Source organism: Pteronotus mesoamericanus, unplaced genomic scaffold, assembly GCF_021234165.1.
Source record: "Pteronotus mesoamericanus isolate MK-2021 breed Mesoamerican mustached bat unplaced genomic scaffold, CSHL_Meso_final contig_2, whole genome shotgun sequence".
Taxonomy (NCBI): domain Eukaryota; kingdom Metazoa; phylum Chordata; class Mammalia; order Chiroptera; family Mormoopidae; genus Pteronotus; species Pteronotus mesoamericanus.
Window position 1 is genome coordinate 29,292,713 of NW_026555084.1, and position 22,499 is coordinate 29,315,211.

Consider the following 22,499-nt stretch of genomic DNA (forward strand, 5'->3'; position numbering starts at 1 on the left):
TTTCCATCATCATGGCCTGTAAACAGTATTTCCATAATGTCTTTTACCTACATACAAGTTAACAGGTACACTTTCTTAAAATGGTACATTCTGCCATGTCTAAATTATGCAGATTCTGCTTTCTCTATATTTACTAGCCTCCACTCTTCTCTATTCTCACAGCTTTTAGTGTAATTGGTTCCACTCTCAACATTTTTCTGGTTATAGTGCTTTTTTTTTTTTTTTTAAATCCTCACCCAAGGATATATTGATTTTAGAGAGAGAAGAAGGGGGAAGAGAGAGAAACATCAATCAGTTGCCTCCCATTCACGCACCAGGGATCAAACCCACAACCCCGCTATGTGCCCTGACTGGGAATCAAACCCGCAGACTTGGTGTACAGGATGATGCTCCAACACTCCAACCTAGCCAGCTGGCCAGGGCTTTTTAATGGTTTTTTCTTAATAGTCTTCTGTTTCCACCCCAGCTTCCAAAATTTCACCATCCACATTTCAGTCACGGAGACCTTTCTAAATTGAAAATCTGGTCATGCCACTCTCCTGCTTAATATTCCTTCAATGACTTCCCATAGTTTCGAGGACAAAGTTCAGACATGCTGGTTCAGCACACAAGGCCCAGCACCTCTTCTCCTGGCCTTCCCCCATGGAGCCTTGGCTCCAATCATACCAAATACTTTTTGTAGTGTCCTATAAACATATTTTTCTGTACATCCATGCCCTTTCCTTTAATCCTTGCTCCTACCATTCATCTCTTAAAACTCAGCTCAAGTATTTTCTCTGAGAAGCTTCCCACATGATTGACTATTATCCCTTTGCCTCACTCCCACTCAGACTGTGAGTTGCTTGAGGCTGTAGCCCCAGTGTAGGTCTGGCACATAGTGGATGTTTGAGAAAAGTCTATTGAATGGAAATCCCCTTGCCTTTTTCCCCCATATGTTGCATAGCATTAAGACTGCCATGCCTGAAGGTGCATTTCATCTGTCACTGACTTTTTTTCCATTCTTGACAACTAAGCATAAATAAATGGTATTCAGTTGGACCCTGAAGCCTGTGGATGGTCCCACAATTGGAACTGCTCAATGGGTCACTCCAAAAAAAAAACCAAAATAATATTCATAAAGATTTCCTCTGGGCTCCAGGGAATCCTAAAGCTATGAACTGGCTGTTTTCCAAAAAGCTTTCTTCAGAAATCTCTTCAAAATTTGGAATTTGTTTTTCCATGGAAGTTAGCATCTCCATGACTGACCCAAGCCCAGTCAAACCTGTCACATGATTGAAATGAAACACTGATAACAGAATTCTGAGTCTAGATATATGAACAGTACAACAGGGAAATGGAAGAAGTTCAATCAAACTCATGACTGAATACTTGTACTAGCATTTGTGTATTTAGGGATGGAGCGAGGGGACATAGATGAGTGAGCTGAGGTGTCTCTGCTCTACTTCACATCCTTTTGTAGGGGACTCATTTCCTTTCTCTTTTATAGGCTGGCTCTAGGTGAAGTTTTAAACAAGTCAAGTCTATCTGTAGTTCCTTCCCCTCCCCTTGCTACCAAAAGACTTCTGCTCCTTTCGTTGCTCCCTCATCCCTTTCACAGCCATGTGTTAGGAAGAATGGGAGCATGACAGGCACACTCGCCAAGTGTTAGAGGATTCGTGCCTCCTATTCCAACCATCTGTCGTAATGAGCCTCCCCAGATTGTGGTTTCTTCAGCTGCATAAAGAGGGGACAACTAGATTATCTCTAAGGTCCTTTTTGGCTGAAGAAATCATTCCAAAGGTTATTTTCAGCGTTGGAACCCTATCCATGAACCCCCTTAAATCTTTACTTGATGGCACACCAGTGAGCAATTCCATATAGTCAGACAGAGTTCTAGGGAATTGGATCACCAAAGGGCAGATCAGCCTTTGCTTTAAGCTGTTTCCCTCTTTCAATGTTTCTTCCATTTCCAGGCCTAGGGCATCCCAGGACCCAGCCCTCCTAAAGGTCATTTCAGAGAGGGAGAGGGGGGCGCTCAGAAACTTGGCTTATAAACTATAGATTGACTGTCAGCCTATTATAGATGTGACTAAAGAAGATACTGAAATATGATCATTGCTTTACACTGAAACAAAACTGTGAGATCCTTGACTGAAGGACCGTTTCTAATTCACCTCTATCCCCAGGACCTACCATAATGCCTAACACAGAGTAAGGTGCTGAGTAAGCATCGATTCAGTGTCTCAAGGCACTGTATCTAATCAGGTAAGAAGGGCTACCCTCTGTTCTTTATGAAGTTAAGTTCTAATGGATTAATTATGAAACCGATGATCATAAATGACTTTGTATGAGGTTTGAAATATAAAAAGATAGTGGCTATATGTGTGTATAGTCAAACACACAATATTGGAGCATCACAGAAAAGTCTTGAGTTTTTGTAATTTCATCTCTACAAATGACATTTTTAATCTTGTGAAATGTCCTTTTTTTAAAAAAGGTGGTTATTATGTGCATAATATGCTTAATCAGATGCAGCCAGATGGTTCAGCACGGCTGTATGGGGAGAGAGGGAGTTTGTTCCTATGTCCCCCAGATTAAGCCAAGCAAAGGAGCTGAGAGCCCTGGGGCACTAGGAGGGCTGCCCCTATGGGATTCTCCACCTCGACACAAGGCTGCCCAGATGTCCAGGAGGTAGTTCCGGGGCAGAGGCTAAGGGATTGTGCTTGTTCTTGAAAAGAAACTTCTGGAATGAGAGACTTTCAAATGCTTGGATAGACTCAAGCACCATAGCCCCCCCCCCCCCCGGTTGATTCATGAAGAGGATACTTCTGTTGATTTAATGTGCCTTCGTGCCTCTCTGACCTTCCTGCAATGAGTCAGGCTGACCCCTTGTGCTCAGAGATCTAAACCTCCATTGCCAAGGCCTCAGTAGGGAGAGCAGCCGCCGCGCCAGTGTCACATGGCGCAAACTCCCACGGGAAGAAAAAGGCTGCCTCCTGTAAGCCTCCTGTCAGCTACGAGGCCGAGGGACCCAGAGCCACACAGGCCACTGGCAGATATCCGGGCTCTGCGTCTCTCAGACGACACGGCGGCCGCCATCTTACTGCGTCTTCCCAGAAGCCTCAGCGCGGCTCAGCCCCGGTGAAAAATCGAGAGCGAGGCAGGCGGCTGCAGCCCAGCGCCGGGGTGGGTGCCGCTGGCCTTTTGTTTCTCTCCCCACTCCTCTCCGTCTACTCCTAGGCCGCCCCTGGACGTTGACTGGCTCAGACGGTAGCTCAGTTCCTCAGGAAGGCGACAAGACAGGCAGTCGACGGCCAAGTGGCCTCTGAGGCCTGGGGGTGGGTGGCAATGTGGCCGCTCCGGGTCTATACCCGCAAGAAGAGGGCAGGCCAGAGGCTCAACCTGACCCCGACGCCCGACCTCGGCCAGTCCGCGCCGGCAGAGGCCCCCGCGGGTCTGGGCCGAAGGCTCGCTGTGCACTGTAAGCTCGGTGGGACTGGCGTGCCTGCGATGCGAGAGCTAGGAGGGGGGGGCACGGGGGTGGGGGCTGGGCCGGGGCTGGGCCTTGGCCCCAGGGACCCCTGAAGCCAGAGGCCTGGCCGTAAAGGCATTTGCCCAGAAACGTGCCGCCCTCCTTCAGGCCTGACAGGAAATGGCAAAGCGCACGGTTTGCAGAAGATCGCGGAGAAAACCGAGTGGACTGGGCAGAGCCGCCGCGGCTCTGGGCCGCCCAGGTGCGTAGCCCCGAGTGACAGACCTGTGCCTCTGGCCACCTCCTCAAACCTTCAGTCCCCATGTTCTAACAGCTAACAGCCTCTCATTCTGAGTCAGCGAAGAAAACAAATACAAACTCTGATTTCGCTCTTCTCAGAACATAGACCCAGACATTTGACTTCAGAAATAATTTTTTAAAAGGAAATTTTGCCAACATACTTACAAGCAAGTGGGATACAACACCCAGGAAAGCATTCGTAGCATCAATTGAGTGTTGGTACAATTCACCCACGCTGCTCCTTACTTTTTTCTAATGTCCCCAAAAGAGCCTTTCCAATTATGAATAGTGTCAACAGTGAACAGAGGCATGGAGAGAACTAAGTCCAGACAGTGCCAACTAATTGTGGTGTTTGTTCGTTAGCTCTCAGCTAGGAGTTGCAGGAGAGGAAAGCCTGCAAGAAAATAGCGCTAGTGAAGAAGAGACCGAGGATGAGAAGATGGCGCCATTGAGCGTATGTATGTTTCTCCTATGATCCTTGGATGCACTTGGTGTACAGACCAGTGGTATCTAATGTACTTTCAGGCGAAAGTATTTTCTGGTATTTGTTGAATACCACAGTGAGTAATAGCTTTCTAATGTTTTTATGAATATTGATGCTGTGTCTTCAGACAGGGCCTGGAATTTCGGAGTCTGGTAGATTCATAGCCATGTATTTTCGGTTTTTCTTTCTCTTGCATTTCATTTTTTCTGTCCCTTGACAAAAATTCGAGAAAAGTCTGTCACTGGCTAATTTCCTATGTGACAGATATAAAACTTTTAAATTGTTTCTTATGTTTCTAGCTTCCTTATGTTTGGTAGCTCTTAAACATTTTAAAGCCATTTTCATGTCTTCCCATTAACAACTAGAAGCAGAGGATTCATTACCATTAGAATATTATCTAATTACTTGACCTACTGTATTTAATATGGACTCTTCAATATTTTAAAGATGACTAGCAATATTTTGGAGAAACTCAGATTTTAAAAATTGTGACTCATCTGACATTAACATTAAAGTTGATCGTTATGTTCCAGTGTTTTAGTTTACATATTTCTCTATAACATGTTTTTTTTGAGGACAGTTTCAACAAAAAGCATTTTTTAAAAAGACTTTTACCCTAGATTATAACTATTAAGTCTTCCTTGTAGATGATTCAGACTACTCAAAAAAAAAGTGCTTAAGCAGTTTCTTCTCATTTTTATATATTTCTTTCCATTCTTTTTTGTGCCGTTTTTTCATTTTACAAATTATCATATTGTATATTTCTCTAACATTAAATAGTCTTCAAAAATATGATTTTTAGTGTCTACCTAATGCTCTGTCTTACAGATATATATCTATATCTATACATATAGAGATATATCTATATATCTATATCTGTAGATATAGATATATATATATATATGCTGTAATTTGTATAACTATTTTCCTGTGGTTGGAAGATTGAAATTGTTTTCAAGATTTTGCTGTTATAGTTATCAGCTGGACATCTTACTGCAGAAGTTTTTTTGTGTGTTCCTCAAATTGTTATCCTAATACACATACATTGCAGTCAGTGATAGGGTGGATCATGTTTAAATTTTTTGGTTAATGTTGTTAGTAAATCAGCACCATCTTACCTGAAACTGAAAAAATATATATACATATATATTTGATAGATGAAAAGTAGGATATTCTTTAATTTTCCATTTCTTCAAATGCTAGTGAAGTTAACACCTTCTTTTCTCATTTCATTGGCCATTTGTATTTCTTTTTTGTGAGATATTTCATTAGATACTGAAGATAGTTATGCTTTTACACACATATATATAAAATAAATATTTTCATATTTGTTTGCCTTTAACTTTATTTCAACTATTTTAGACTTATCTGTCAGTCTTTTATTTTGATCTATTTTGCTTTCATATTTGGAGGGAAAAAAGCCCTTCCTACCTAGGGAGTCAGAAAAATACCTTTGTTTTTTGGTCACTGGGTAACCCCACAATATTTAATCGACTAGTATTTTGTTGACTCCCTAGATATGTCTATATTATTTTTTAATATTTATTTTCAGATTTAATATTAAATATCTGATTATACCTGTGATCAATAAATTGAAAGAATCTACTGTACATATGAAACTAACATACAAAGTTGACATTAGTTTTTCATCTTCATAATGACCAAATCATTGTGATACAGTATAAAAACATTCAATCTCATAACTTATGCTATCTTTAATTCTTATTTCACATAGGAGTCAGTGACTGATGATCTCCAGGTTGAAAGTTTATCAGCTGGTAAACTAGTATCAGGTAGGACTGTCAGATGTGAACTTTCTTAGTTTTCTTTTTTACAAGCATAAGCATCCATTTGTGTCTCTGCCATCTTCCTATCTCAGTGAAAGGAGTGTTTTTCTCTTACTCTTAAGGTAAATCCTTCAGCTTGTGCTCTGGCCCACATCCTCTGACAGACCAGTGAATTACACCTGTGTTAAGTGCTATAAAAATGAGATTGACTTTAGTGTAACTGATTGAGTTTTAGTTGGAGAGGTTAGGGAGGGCTTTCATCAGAGAATATCAATTTAATTGAGATCTAAAGAAGTGTAGAAATTAACTATGCAGGGAGATGAGTGAAAAGCAATCCAGGCAAGGGGAACAGCATGTGCAAAGACCCTAACATGGGATTGAACATTATGTGTTCAGTGAACTGAAAGAAGGCCAATGTGGCTGTAGTACAGAGAAAAGAAGGAAATGTGACAATAAGGCAAGGTTGGACAGACAGAGGCCTTACAGGCCATGTCAAAGCTATTGGTGATTATATTTGGAGCATCAGGAAGCCACTGAAGTCTTTTAAAATAGAGATTGATATGATCACTTTAGGTACAGTATGGAAAGAAGCAGATGTAAATAGACCAGTTAGGAGGCTATTGCGGTCATTCAGAGGAGAAACTCTGTGCTAAGAGATGGCATTGGAAATGGAAAGAGGTGGGTGTATCTGCTGGCTAGTTTAGGAATTGAAATTGACAGAATTTGGCAAATGAGGAATGAAGGAGATGGAAGTATCAATGATGACACCCATTTTTGGCTTGGATAATTGGATATATAAGATGGTGACATTCACTGAAAAAAATCTTGTTTCAGGAGAAGATTATAAATTTCATTTTTAATGTATTAATTTATGGGTGCTTTAAGATGACTAGCAATGTCAAATAGGCAGTTGGATATGGAGGGCTGCTGGTGAGCCACATACATATTGATGTAATTGAAGTTATTTTGAAAACAAGAAAGAATGTCATCAGCACACCAGAAATACTGAAGAATTCTTAAAAGCAGATGAGATCAGATTAATTAATATATCAAGAGCAGAGAAAAACCACTGCAGAGATAAGAATAGTTCTAGAGGTGCTCGAAATGCTTGGTCAACAAATGCAAAAAAACTATTATAGAAGAGACCTTAATGGAAGTGTCAAGCATTGCAATCTGCATCACATGGCCTGGCCTCCTCTCCTCATTCCCTTCTTATATAGAAAACACTGGCAACTACCAGTACCTGCTGCCAGGATAAAACCCTGGGAAACTGAACTAAGTAAGGGGTTGGCTCCCAAGGGTCAATGTTGGGGCTGGAGTGAGAAGCAGAGGAGAGTCTGAAGTAAATTCAAATTGCTGCAAGGATCGCAGAGGGAGCAAAAAATAAAGATAGATTATGCTTATTAATCCCAGGATAAAGATATGGTATGGCTGTCTGGAATGGGAATTCTGATACTGGAGATTTTCAGTATGTACACTAGCCAGACAATTAGGACAGTGCCCCACATAACTTAAAATACCAAGAAAACACACAGGGGGACATCCCCACTTAGGACACAAGTTCTTGGAATTTCTCATCACTCTTCTAAAGTCTCTAGAGGTAGGCTACAGAATTTATAGTCACTTCTATGCAGAGATTCTCAAGTAGAAATCTGGACAACTAACCAGGAACTACTAAACTTTTGAAGAGATACAAAAAGTGCAACAAACAGAAGGACTAACACCTGTATAAACAGGAGAAAACTTTCAAGTAAAGATCTCTTTAGAGACAGGAGGCCATTGAATCCATAATATAATAGGCTACTATAAAAAATTAAAGTCCCTGGAAACTAAAAATATCAAATTTAAAGACTCAATAAAAGAGCCTAATATTAAATTATTCAGCTGAATATCAAATTAACAAGTTAGAAGATAGGGTAGAGGAATATTTCCTAGAGTATAGTGCAAAAGAACATGGCAGGTGCTCAACAAATGTTTTTTTCTCCTTCTTCTCCCGGTTAACTTCTGTTCTGCAAAATAATTCAGGTGCCATCTCTTCTGGGAAGTCTTTCGTGCTGTTCTTTTCTCTTCAGAGAGGAGTTGTTCTATTCTGGTAGTTCTGTGGCACGCTCTCTCGCAGGACTTAAAACAGTAGTATAATTGTTTTTCTTCCTCTTGGCTCTAAAGCCATTGAGAATAAGCACTGCCTTTTATTATCTTATCCCATGCTTGGGACATAATATAGTTTCAAATGTTATTGAATGAGTTTTGTACTCTATTTAGAGAAAATAAACCCTTTAACCTAACCAGTATTTTCTAAAAATGTAGTTTAAATATATGATAAATGTCCTTGGTTACCAACTTGGTTATCAAGTTGATGTGTGAAAGATACAAGGAAGTAGAAAGTAGTCTATCTCTAATTCACTCACTGGTCATATTTCTAAGATTTTATTCATTGGTTTATATTTGCAACTTGGAATGCCTTTTCTCAAAAATGTAAATGGTTAGGTTTTGAGCAGCCCCCAGAATTCTTTTTAACATGTAATTGTTTTAATTCTTCCTTGGAATCTAATAATTTGGAAATACGATGAAAATTAACTCAGGACTTTATATTTAATGTGGAAGAGAGAACATACACATTTAATTTTCCTGGCTGAAACCTTACTGAAACATCAATAAAGGCATAAAGAAGGCATGAAACCACAAGGTGGAGAAAAAGAGAGAACTCAGCTGACAATAGATAATCAACAAGTTTGGAATCTGGGAGGCAAATGAATAAATTAAAATTGGACTAACAGACAGAAAAAAATGCTGGGGGGAAAAATGGGCCTGGAGTAAGAACAAACCAAAAAGTAAACTGACTTAGGCTATATTAGATTTAGGAATTAGATGCATCACATATTTCTGAAGGAATGGGTGTAGTGTTGAAAAAGGAGTTTTTTTGAAAATCTTCAAAAACAGCAGTTAGGTGAATTGATTCCTTTGCCAATACTGTATGGCCAGGCACCTACTCTTTTTCCCACCTTGGCAGTTGGGAGACATTGAAGCAGAGGGTCTGGACTCAGGGATGCTAGATACTGCTCCGGGTTGGGGTGCTACTTTCAAAACTCCGTGGGGGAAGGGAATTAGTAAAGTCTGTATACTTGGTAGTAAATCCCCAGTACCCCTTGTCCTACTAAGAAAAATACACCGACGCTATTAGAGTGGAGGATTTCTCTTTTGGAAACTTCTCTACCCAGGAGAAAACTGATATATTCTGGAAGTAATGACTTGGGCCTCTGTCTAAATACTCACTAATTCCTAAACTCCACTGATGAATTCAGTTTCCAAATGCTATTTTAGTGTCTCATTCTTGAACATTCAAGAATTAATGCTCTTTAATGTTTAAAGAAATATTCAAAGAAAGCATTTAAAATTAAAAAAAAAAAACAAATACAAAGAAACTTGAAGGACACAGACAATGCAAGGAGAAGAAAACTATGAAAAGCTGTATCTTTATTATTGTCCTTGTGATGATGAAAAATGCCTGAAAGAAGTGCAGTCTTATATAAAAAGGAACATTCAGAGATCAAAAAGCATTTTTTAAAACTATGAAATCAGAAATAAAATATTCTATGAAGGATTAGATGATGAACTTAAGGAAATATTCCAAAAGTTGAAGAAAATTAAAGAGAAAATAGAAGATAAAAACAGTGGCATTGGCGACACAACTCTGTGAGTATAATGAAAACCACCAAACTGTACACTTTAAAAAGATGAGGTTTGTGGAATATGAATTTATTTCAATAAAGATGCTATTTTAAAAAGAAAAATAATTATAAGATGAGTCCAAGTATTCTAACATCTTGAAAAATAGTAGTTCCAGACATTGTAAACAGGAAATTATTAAACACATAAAAATAGAAATTTTTCTAGAATTAAATATGGTCATGAGTGCATATGCTGAAAAAAACCACCAAATGCCCATCACAATGAATGAAAGACCCACACCAGGGCACAACATTATGTAGTTTAAAAATCCTCAGGACAAAGAAATCATTCAGTCTTCCAGGGGAAAAAAATTGTTGATTGCAAATAAACCATCAAGAATCTGAATAGCATTGAATTTCTCAAGAGCAACTCCAGAAGCTAGAATGTGGTAGGAAAAAAAAAATGCATTTAAAACTCTAAAGAGAACTAATTTTGTAGAGACTAGGTGGGTCCCCACCCAAAATTTCATTCAGATTTCCAGACTGCCAGTGCGATCCACGTACCAAGAGAGAATGGAAAGGTTTATTATTCATATAATGAGGCTCTCTGGAGAAGAGGGCATCTCCCAAGCAGGGCTGAAATTGCCTGTAGAGGGCAGGGAAGGGAGACTGGATGGGTTATTTATGTGGTTAGAGGATGAGCCTGGAATGAGTTTGCCCATGCATGTTTTTAACTTGCTGCCATTGTCAAAGGATGGAGGAGCACCAGGGCTTTCTTACCAGCTTGCCCAGATAGGGGTTTAATCTGTCAAACATCAAAAACTGGAATCAGTCTTTTTAATATATTAGTGTAGAAATCAGTACCCCGCCAAACAATCACTCAAGTGTGAAGATAGCATAAAGAAATTTTTAGACAGGTCTTTTATGCACCTTTTTCTGAGGAAATTAAGGAGTTATTCCAACAAAACCAGAGATCATGGATCCAGAAACCAAAGATTCTAAATATGTGAAAGAATTCCTTTGGACAATGGTAAATAAAGGGAACTCCCAAGAAGACATCTGTGCAGCATATCTAGAGGACAGCCAGTCCAAATTTGAGCAAGGGTATCACGATCTCCAATTTTAATACTTCTTTTTAAACAAAGGGGTGGGGGAGAAGGAAGGAAAGAGAGGAGGAAAAGGAGAAAAGAAGGGAAGAAGAATGGAAAGAAAAGAAAAAGGAACCAATAGAGCCTGGCTGGTGTGGCCCACTTGGTTGGAGTGACATCCTGTTAATTGAAAAGTCAAGTCATGGGTTTGATGGCCAGTTGGGGCACGTGCCTGAGCTGTGGGTTTGGTCCCTGATTGGGGTGCATATGAGAGGCAACTGATTAATGTCTCTCTCCTCCCTGCCCACCCTCTCTCTAAAATCAATAAGCACATCCTCTGGTGAGGATTTTTAAAAAAAGGAACTGATAGATAACGTGTTGTTTTTTGTTTTTGGTTTTTTAAAGATTTTATTTATGTATTTATTTCTAGAGAGGGGAAAGGAGGGAGAAAAAAAGGGAGAGGGGCCTCTCATGCACCCCCTATTGGGGACTTGGCCCAAAACCCAGGAATGTGCCCTAGCCTGGGAATCGAACAGGGGACCCTTTGTTTTGCAGGCTGGAACTCAATCCACTGAGCCACACCAGCCAGGGTACCTGTATTTTAAAATATTGAGAGGAAATGTTTACATTTTGCAAGAAAGTTGGGATAAAATAGTGATAGTTACTTAGAAAATTAATTTAAAAATTAGCTAATCAGCTGCAAGAAAAAACAAATACTTGTAGCAAAAAGGTGATGAATATAGCTCATAGTTCATGGCTCAACTGTAAATTTATTTGAGCAGTCATAATAGAATTGTTGAATATGTTTAATTTATAAATATAAAGGTATCCTTAAAAGAAACAGTTTAATAGAGTTGAAACTAGTTGTCTCTAGAGAGCAGGGAATTCTAATGGGGAGGTATGAGACAAGAGATTGTAATTTTTGTAATAAGCATTGTAGAACTGTGACTTTTTAAAACTGTATAGTATAATCTAATATAAATGTAATTTTAAATGCATTTACATTTCTAACTTGTGACAACACAAAAAATCTCCCTCTAATACAGTCATGAACATTTATTTTCTGTACCCAAGAACCCAGATGGTGAGTGCGGGGCTTTCCTAGTTTGAGTTGAGTTCTGGGATTTGGTGGAAGGGATAGTTCTCTTGTGAGTGAGATTCATGAATTTTGAGAGATGGAAGGCAAGAGAGATACAACAACATGTGAGTGGAAAAGATGAAGGCAGAATGAGAAGAGTAAAAAGTAGCAGGCACAGGGACAGGATACTCTAGAGCACTTCAAGTAGGGGAAGCAAAAGATACTCAGAAGAATAACCTACTTCTGACATCTGAGTAGGTGAAGAAGGATGGTAGATTGAGTCAGTAATGGCAGGAGGAAGTGGCCAGGTAGGAAATAATTGTCAGCTTTAAGGGGAGGGTTGGAGAGGAGAGAAAGGTGGGATGAGTTCCAAGTAGGAAGGACAGAGTTAGTTCTCTCAGGTAGGCAGGAGATGAGCAGAGATAAGCGTAAATCAGCCCCAGGGCAGGGAGAGGGGATAATAGGTTTTCAGAGCAATGCTCCTCTTTCATCCCTTAATCCCCAGCCCATCAATTTCTATTAGTGTTGATCTCTATTTTGTTATGTTGGAAGTGTTTAATAAATGCTTGCTGACGAAAACAGAATTTCCCTTTTCTTTCTAAACTTTCTGGTTCTTAACTTTTAGTACTAAGTTCTATCGCAGTAATTCATTGGAAAATTTATTCCAGTCCAGTCTCACAAAGATAACTGTAAGACTCTGAGTCCGGGAGGTTCTGTGTTAAAGTATTTTACCCATTTTCTTACTGAGCTATTTTCTTCTTATTATTGAGGTTTCAGAGTTCTTTAATTCTGGATTCCATAACATTTGCAAATGTTTTCTCTTAACCTGTGGCTCATTTTTTCATCTTAATAGTCTCTTTTGAAGAGAATTTTTTAAATTTGAGGACGTTCAGCTTATCACTGCTATCGTTTTGAGACTCATCATTTTAGTGTTATAGCAAAGAAATCTAACTATCCCACTATCATGAAAATTTTCTCCTTTTTTTTCCAGTAAGTTTTATACTTTTAGGATTTATATTTAGGTTTATGATTCATTTAGCATTTTTTTTATATAATTGAAAGTAAGAGTGCAAGTTTTTGTTTTGCTTTTGCATGTAGATATCCAGTTGTTCCAACATAATTTTTTTTTTAAAGGATATCTTTTCTCAGCTGAATTTCCTTTGCATCTTGGTCAAAAATCAGTTGCTCATGTATGTGTGAGTCTATTTCCAGGCTCTCTATTCAGTTTATTCAATCTATTTGTCTATGTTTAGGTCCATTGTTTTTTTAATGGAATAACTAGAATTACCTTTTCTTCTCTTTAGCTATTTAATGGGTTACTTATATATAAAACTTGGATTTTTCAGTCAAGAATCATACCTGAACAAAAGTACGGAAGGAATAAGTTATAAAACTTTGAAAAACAATGGAAAAGAGTTATAATGCATTTCTTCTACATCAGAAACAAAATTATTTCCTAAGATGAAATTAAAATGGTTTACCAATAGTATGTTTTTCGGTTGTATGTGGAAGTAATTTTATATTCTCAACATAAACTGAATTTTTAGGATTTTGAGTTTACTATTGAAACATTTTACCTTTTTTGTTTGTTTGTTTATTCTACAGGACTAAGTTCACAGCATATTTCTAGTTCTCTTCTGAGCTATTCAATCACAGGCTCTTATACAGAATGTGAGAGTTTTGAAGAGAATTTAAGTAGCTTCCCATCACCTGAACTCTTCAGAGGATCAGACTATTTAGGTGAGAAAATAATTTCAATCTTAAGTTGTTCCACTATAGAAATTGTTCTTTTGTCCAAAAATCCTCCAATGAATAACGATCTTTTTGAGAGGCATACTTGTGTTCCTCACCAAAACCTCCTTTTCATACTTTGGCTGTGAAGTTGTGATATGACTTGATCTGGCAATAAGATATTAGTGAATAAAACATGCAAACCTTTGAAATATGCTTAAATGGTATTCACTTTTGCCATCATAAGAAGAATATATCCTAATTAGCTTCTGCCACTTCTGTGGGATCCCAGAAAAACAGGTACAGAACAGAATAGCCAGGCAACCTGCAGAGTACAGAGGTGCTGCCCAGTTGTTTAGCAGACCTAAACCTGAAGCAGAGCTGCCTGAACCAACCAGTACATACGGGGATAATAAATTAATGCTTTCATTTTATGCCACTGAGATTTCGGGGTTATTTATTATACAGAAAAAGTCAACTTCTTCAGATATTGTACTGAACACAGAAGAGAGGAAATTTAAATGAAACTGTACATTCTCAATTACGGGACCTGCTCACTCAGTGCCTGTCTCCATCCCAACCCAACAGCTTGTTTCTGTGCTCAGTTTCCAGAATACTAGCACCTACACATGAGCCTTTCAGACAGGAGAATGGAAGACACTTTCCTGAGGAATCTGAGCAACCCTAAAGAAAGTATCTAATGATAATGACCTCAGTAGTCCTTTGATGAAACTGACAAGAATACCCTACAGTGAATCCAACTATGTGACAAGCCACAAGACATTCTACTTAGCCTTTTAGGGCCCCCCTCTTAAATATGAGCAGAGGGGAAAGGATCACCAGACTTCTGAGGAAAGCCTCTAACATAAAACGTAGAGATAAAAACAAAGCAAAATATGGGAGTGACATCAGAAACGTGTTGGAATAGGAAGCCCTGGACCCTCCCTCCCTCATCGGCACATCAATTCAATAGCAATACATGGACTGATTCCATTTGTGAGAAATCTAGAAACTAGTTGAGGGGCTCCTGAAACCCAGAAAAGCATGCAACCAGCTACATCAAAGCCAGGAGGAAAAATCAAAACAACCTCTCACCATAAACCCTGCCTCCAGCACTGTGCCATATTATTGGCAGGAAATCTCCAGCTCCCAGCTTTTCCCTGGGGAGGGGAGGAAAGGACTGAACCATGAATCAAACATTCTAAATTTTCTGGGAGGTACTCAAAGGATTGGATACTCTCATGCCTGTTCCAGAGTTCTGATGGGACCTGACATACTCTAGAAGCCTGATGGATACAGAGAACAAAGATAGCTCTTTGGTCTAACATGTAAGTATTCACTAGATTCCGGCTTCTCTCTGGGAAGGGAAAGAGTTGGGGGCTGCCCAAAGAAATGCCTTCTATCTCACCTATTTCTGAGCATTGATGGGACCTGGTATACTCTAGACACCTTGTGGATACTAAGAACAAAGATGGTAGTTTTGACTAGGAAAAAGGTTTGAGAGGATCCCAGAATTTCTGGTTGGGCTGATTGGTGAGAGACTTCTGTTTGAAGCTAGTCATGAAGACTGAGAGGTGGCTGTTTTTCCAATGTGAAGATATCAGCACAAAGAATCAAAGAAAAAGAAGAAAGAAGGAAATATGGTCCAAAGAAAGGAATAAGATAAAGCTCCAGAAACTGATCATGGTTAACTGGAGATATACAAATTACCTGACAGAGAATTTAAAATAATTGTCATAAAAATGTTCAATGAGCTCAGGAGATCAATGCATGAAAGAAGCAAGAATTTCAAGAAATGTATAGAAAACTTTTAAAAGAACCAAACAAATCTTAAGAGCTAAGGAATATAATAAATAAACGGGAAAAAACCCCAATAAAGGGATTCAACAGCAGACTAGATCAAGCAGAAGAAAGAATTGGCAAACTCAGAGAGTGAAGAAAGCTTAAGAGACTTAAGGGGCATAAACAGATCAAAATATTTTTTCCAGAGGGAGAAGAGAGAGATTTTGAGAATATAAGAGAGAGAAGCTTATTACAGAAACAATGGCTAAAAACAACCCAAATATGGGGAAGGAGATATACATTCAGTCCCAGGAAGTTCAAAGAACCTCAAATAAGTTGACCCAAAGAAATCTACACCAGGACACATAATTACATTGTCAAAAGTCAAAGAAAATTTTGAAAGCAGCAATAGAAAAGTGACTTGATATGTACATGGGAACCTCCATTAGACTTTCAATATATTTCTCAGCAGAAACCTTACAGGACAGAAGGTAATGAAATGACATAGTCAAAGTGCAGAAAGAAAAAAATGTCAACCAAGATCATAACCAGCAAAACTATTCTTTAAAAAAATGAAATGATAAGGACCTTTCCAGACAGACAAAAGCTGAAGGGGTTAATAATTTCTTGACATACTTGATAAAAAATGCTAAAGGGAGTTCTTCAAGTTAAAAGACTCTAAAAAGGCAACATAAAAGCATATGAAAACATAAAACTTGCTGGTAAGTATATAAATACAGAATATTTAATACTGTATCAGTGGCATAAAAATCACTTTTAATTGTAGTAAAAAAGTTAAAAGACAGTATTTAAAATAGCTATATCTATAAAAATATGTTAAAGGATACACAATATAAAGAGATGTGAATTGTAATATCAATAACTGTGTGTGTGACGGGTGAAGCAAAAATGTAGAGTTTGTGTGTATGATTGAAGTTTTTATTAAAGCTTAAAATAGACTGTTAAAACTATGTTTTGTGTCTAAGCCCCATGGTAACCTCAAAAGAAATACCTATAAAAGATACACGAAATAAAAACAGAGCTCTGGCTAGTATGGCTCAGTTGGTTGCAGTGTCGTCATGTAACCAAAAGATTGTGGGTTCAGTACCTGGTCAGAGCGCATGCCTAGGTTGCAGGTTCAATCCCTGGTCTGGGCACCTATGGGAGCCAACCAGTTGATGCTTCTGTCTTGCTTTGATGCTTCTCTCTCTCACTTCCTCTTTATCTAAAAGCAATGAAAAAAATATCCTCAGGTGAGGATAAAAAAAATAAATAAAAATAAAATTAAAAAGAGAAACATATAAAGACATCAAAACATATCAATTTAAAAATCAATAAAACACAAAGGATGATGGGAAGAGAGGAAAAGAGAGGCAAGAGGGGGCAAAAGAACCGCAAAAACAGAAAACAATGAACAAAGTGGTGATAAGTCTTTTCCTATCAGTAATTGCTTTAAACATGTCTATTAAACTCCCAATCAAAAGACAGTGATTTAGTGGATTTAAAAAGACTGACTCACTTTAGATTTAAGGAAGTACATGCTGAAAGTGAAGGAATGGAAAAAGACATTTCATGCAAATGGTGACAAAAGAGAACAGAAATGGCTCTACTTATATCAGATAAAATAGACTAAGTCAAGAATTATCACAAAAGACAAAAGAACATTATATAATGATATAATAAAGGGTCAATTCACCAGGAACGGATAACAATTATAAATAAATATATACCCAACATCAGAGTATCTAACACATAAAGCAGACACTGACATAACTGAAGGCAGAAACAGGCAGCAATACAAGAATAGGAGAATTCAATACCCCCCTTTCAATAATGGATAGAACATCTAGATAGAAAATCAACATTTCTTGATTTCAAAATATATTGCAAATTATATTTTAGAGTAATTATAACAATATTGTACTGGCATAAAGACAGACATAGACCAGCAGAACAGGACGGAGAGCCCAGAAATAAATCCATGTGCATATAATATATCAGCTGATCTTTGACAAGGATGCCAAAAACACACAATGAGGAAAGAATTGTCTCTTAAACAAGTGATATTTGGAAAGCTGGATACCCACATACAAAAAATGAAACTGGACCCTTACCATACACCATACAAAAATCAACTCAGTATGGGTTAAAAACTTAAACAAGACCAGGATCTATAAGACTCCTAGAAGGAAACATAGAGGACCATTTCATGACATTGCTCCTGCCAATGATTTGTTGGATATGACACCATAAGCACAGGTTACAAAAGCAAAAGTATACAACTGGAACTACATGCAACTAAAAACTTTTGCACAGCAAAAGGAACAATGAGCAAAGTGTAAAGGCAACCTACAAGATGGAAGAAAAGATTTGCAAACTTTGTATCATAAGGGATTAATATTCAAATTATATTAAGAAACCTCTACAACTCAGGGAAAAACCACAAATAACATGATTTAAAAATGAACAAAGAACTCGAATAGATGTTTTCCCAAAGATGATACAAATAGCCAACAGGTACATAAAAAAAATGTTCAACATCACTAATCAGGGAAATGCAAATCAAAACCACAATGAGATGTTACCTCATACCTATTAGTATGGTTATCTTAAAAAGATGTGTTGGCAAGAATGTGAAGAAATTGGAACCCTTAAATACTTCTGATGGGAATTTAAAATGTTGCAACTATTATGGAAACCAGTATGGAGGTTCCTAAAAATATTGAAAATAGAAGTACGTGATCCAGCAACCCCACTTTTGGGTATTCGTAATAATTGCAACCAGGATCTCAAAGACATACTTGCATTCCCATGTCCATTGGAGCACTACTCACAATAGCCAAGTATAGAATCAACATTAATGTACATGGATGGATAAATGGATAAAGAAAATATGGTATATATATTCAATGGAATTTCCTCAAGAAAGTAGGAAATCCTGTCATATGTGACAACATGGACAAACCTTGAAGACATTGTGTTAAGTGAAATAAGCCAGCCACAGAAAGACAGAAACTTATGATTCCACTTATATGAGATATATAAAGTAGTCAAATTCACAGAAGTATCAGTTAGAGTGTTGGTTGCCAGGGTGTAGGGAGAGTGGGATTTGGGGAGGTGATACTCAACAGCTATAAAGTTTCAGTTACGCAAGATGGATAGGTTCTGGAGATCTGCCTTACAACTTTGTAACTATAGTTAATGATGCTCTATTATTCTTACAAATTTAGGAGGGTAGGTCTCATGTGAAGTGTTCCTACCACAATAGAAAGTTTTAAAAAGTAAGAAAAAGAATCTAGTAGAAATAGAAACACAAGGAGAGGAAAATAACTCCAAAAAGTTTCATTGAGATAAAAATATAGTGTATCCACTAAATAGGAATAGAATGCTGTAAGAAAAGGTACTACTCAAGAGAACAGAATAAATGCAGTAGCAGAATGGAAAACTCTGTAGAAGTATTAGAAGATAAGGTTGAGGAAATTTATCAGAAAAATGAAAGAGAAAAGGATTGCAATTTGGAGAAAATAAATTAGAGAAGCAGTATATGAAATCCAGTATTAAATAATAGGAGTTCCAGAAAAAAATACAGTGAAATCAACATAGAGAAACAGATTATGAAAGAAGTAATTCAAGAACATTTTCTAGAGATAAAGAATATGATTTCTTGGTTAAAGGGGCCATGGTGTGTCTATTACAATAGATGAAAACATCAAGATAGAGCATTATGAAACTTCAGAACACCAGAGAATGAAATAAATAGAATGGATTTATATAATTTGGTAGAGTTTTGGATTAAATAGATGAAAATACAGAGAAAACTAAACATCAAAAAAGACTTTTATTGACCCAAGAAAAGCAAAAGGTGGTTATGGTATGCCACAAGACATTTTTATAACAAGTTACCATCACAATGTCTACATTGAATATTGTTCTAATTAAATATGTGATATAATAATGAGGACATGGGAAGGGTAGGAACTGTGGGAACAAGGGAATGTAAGAGAGAAAAGCTTCATTTTTCTATAGTGGAAAGTCAATGGAAAGCTTAAAACTGACCGAGTAATAGCAGCAAGTTATTCAGTGACAAAGATAATGGAACACAGGTATAACATACATAAATATGAGAGGTAGCTCCCATATATGCTGTCTGCCCCTTAAATCAATAATCTTTGTGGAGCAAAAGTTTGACAGGAGTTGGCTTAGAGCATGGGCATAGGCCAAAGATTATTTACTATCCCGATGCCATCAAGCCTTGTCTTTTTTCTCTTTCTCACCCAAAACTTTAATTACCATATGAGTATGGTCTGGGCACCTAAGGTGAAGGGGGGAAGGTAACCTGCCACTTGTATGATGTTGTTCAAAGCTTTATTGCCATTTCTTCCTGCTTTCTTAGATTGGGAGTGTCCCAAGTTGGAAGAATACATACAATGCAAGAATTCCACTCTTCTGGATACCAGTAAAGCAGTAGCAATAGAGAAGGCACCACAGTTTTCAAACCTCTCTTCAATTTTAGGTGAGTTTTCACATTCTTTTTTCTCATATCACAGGAAAAACCCTTATCACATGTTAAGAGCAGTCTCTGTTGGTTTTCACCACTGTAAAGTTACTAGTTTCTCATTGTAATTAATAAATATCTAGTAAAAGATAGTTTGAAATTCTGGAAATCCTCTATCTCCTCAAACTTTCACTGATTTAATCATACATCAGAGGAAATTGACAACAACAGTTATCGTTGTGGTGCTTGTCTAATGGTAATTTTCTACTTCATTCTTTCCTGCTATATTAATTAATTGAATTTTACTGTAAAACAACTGTTTCCTTTCTACCATTTATTTATTCAGTTCTTATCAGTATGGGCTTATGGATATTTGCTTTATTTTATGGGTTAAAGTCCAATACATTTATTATTTAATTATTTAATTCTAGTGTATATGTAAAGAAGTTTTAGAATTGTTATGCCAGACCCCTGTGAGGAACACATTTACTAAATTGATTAAAGCATTTATTATAGTTCTTTTTGTTTTTAGCATTACAGTATCCAATCAAAATACTATTTTCCAAAGTTGTTCTTTTCTTTCTCTTCCCTTATTTCAGTGCAGTTGTTATTCACTTGTAATATAGTTAGATTCATTTATTAGTGTTGTATTCAGGTTTTGGTTCCCCCATCCTGTTTTGTTTTGTTTATATATTTAGGGAGAGGGAGCTATGTGACAGTATGTGAAACATTACTATGGTTCTAAGAGTCATAACTATACAAAAAAAATCTTCTCAGAAAAGTGTCACTTCCTCCTTCTCCCTGTCTGGATGGCAGTATTTCCATCAGTATTTGAAGGCCTTGTTTTCTATGTTATGTTTAGTTTGGCAACACCTTTGCTGATGGAAAGCACCCAAATAAATAGTCTGCCTTTTTAGCAACTATTTCAGTTAGGTTATTTGTCCACTGCAAATGACAAACACCCTCGCCCTCCCCCCAAAAGAAACTCTACCTCAAACTGTATTAGATTAAAAAGGGAATTTATTACCACATGTACCTGAAAAAATCCAGCAGTAAGTCAGATGCAGATACCCAATTCCTTTCTATCTCTCAACTCAGGATCCTTCTGTATCATTTATACTCTAAGCCAGGCTCCCTTATATAGCAACACTTTTTAGCTCCAGACTTAGATACTCGTAGCCTCACATCCAATGAACTAAGTGCTTTTCTTTCCCAGTAATTTGAACAGAAGTCCTGGGCCTTACTCATTGCCTTAAATTAGTTCATATGCCTATCCCTGAACAGTTTCTTTGGCCAGGGAGATATGCAGGGCTCTAACTGCATTGAGTCACAAGCTATGTCTGTACCATCAGAAGAAAAAAGCAGGAAACTGTTGTCAGCAAAAGCAGAGAGTGGATGCTGGATGATACGTGTCCACTGTGGTCCTTTGTGTTTGGGGAACCTCCTTTCAGGGAAATGGTTTGCAATGATTGGAAAGCACCGTTCACTTCACTTTCACCTAACTTGGGATTTTTATACTCTAATTTAATGTAAGCAGAGCTCTGCAGCTGCTGAGGGTTATAACTCAGAAGACCACACCCATGGCTCTTCATATTCCTAGAAATATTCTGGTGTATCCAGGCTGTAAAATGTTGATTGATAGGCATTCTCTTGACTAATGAATCCATCAATACGTATACCTATACAGTTGGTCCTGGATTAAGAACCATGAGGCCTGAGTTTAAGTTTCAGGTATACAGCTATTAGTTTTATAACTTGACCAGTTATTTATTTTCTTATATGTAAAATGGAGATAGTAAAATGGCATGTTTTCCTCACAGGGTTGCTGTAAGAATCAAGTAAGATAATAAATATAAAAGGACCTCAAAAGTTATAAAGAACTATCCAAATATAAGGTGATAGATTCCTGCATCTCATAAGATGTTAAAATAATTTTGTTTTATTTTGGTATTTTGAAAATACTTTTATTAATTTAAGTGTTAGACATAAGAGCAATATAAAACAAAAATTGAAAAACAGCACTATCACCATGAGTTTTAGAGGAAATATTTATTTTTATCTAGATTAATTTGAGCCTCTGGCCTGTGTTTGAAATATATTTCTAATAGATTGGTTTTTTCCCTTTCCTAGTTACCTCTTCAGAAGACTATCAGAAATGCCATAGAAAAATGTAAGAACTGGAACTAACATTTTAAAAATTAATGTGCTTTTCAAAACTTCATGTTCTAATAGTTATATAGAAGGTATGATTGTTAGCCCCCAAATTTAGGTGTTCATTTATTAAGTATTTTTTGAGGACTCACTGTGTGCCTGTACTGTTCTAATCACTAGAGATACATAGTAGTGAATGAAATTGATTAAAAACAAAATCTCTGCCTTCCTTGTGTCCACATTCTAGTTGGAAGATATGGGCACTAAAGACAAGCAAATACATTTGTACTGTGCTATATGATAATGAATTCTATGGAGAAAAATAAAGCAAGATAGGGGGCTAAGGAGCCTTGGAATGGAGGTTTGCTATTTTAACAGTGTGATCAGAAAAATCATCACTGAGGAAGTAGCGTTTGAGCAGAGAGCTAAAGAAGGGGACAGACTCACTGTGGGTGACTTTCTGGAGAAAAGAGCATTTGGGGTA

At 37.4% G+C, this 22,499-nt stretch overlaps 1 protein-coding gene across 1 annotated transcript in view; it reads left to right on the forward strand.

Moving 5' to 3' along the window:
- The first annotated feature begins 3,327 nt into the window (after nucleotides 1-3,327).
- The window catches only part of MEIKIN (meiotic kinetochore factor), a 55,357-nt gene continuing 36,185 nt past the window's right edge, over nucleotides 3,328-22,499 (forward strand). The window contains exons 1-7 of the mRNA XM_054567864.1: nucleotides 3,328-3,460; nucleotides 3,620-3,713; nucleotides 4,115-4,205; nucleotides 5,971-6,028; nucleotides 13,462-13,596; nucleotides 19,763-19,882; nucleotides 21,995-22,034. Coding sequence (XP_054423839.1) covers nucleotides 3,328-3,460; nucleotides 3,620-3,713; nucleotides 4,115-4,205; nucleotides 5,971-6,028; nucleotides 13,462-13,596; nucleotides 19,763-19,882; nucleotides 21,995-22,034 — 671 coding nt within the window. The remainder of the gene's footprint in view (nucleotides 3,461-3,619; nucleotides 3,714-4,114; nucleotides 4,206-5,970; nucleotides 6,029-13,461; nucleotides 13,597-19,762; nucleotides 19,883-21,994; nucleotides 22,035-22,499) is intronic.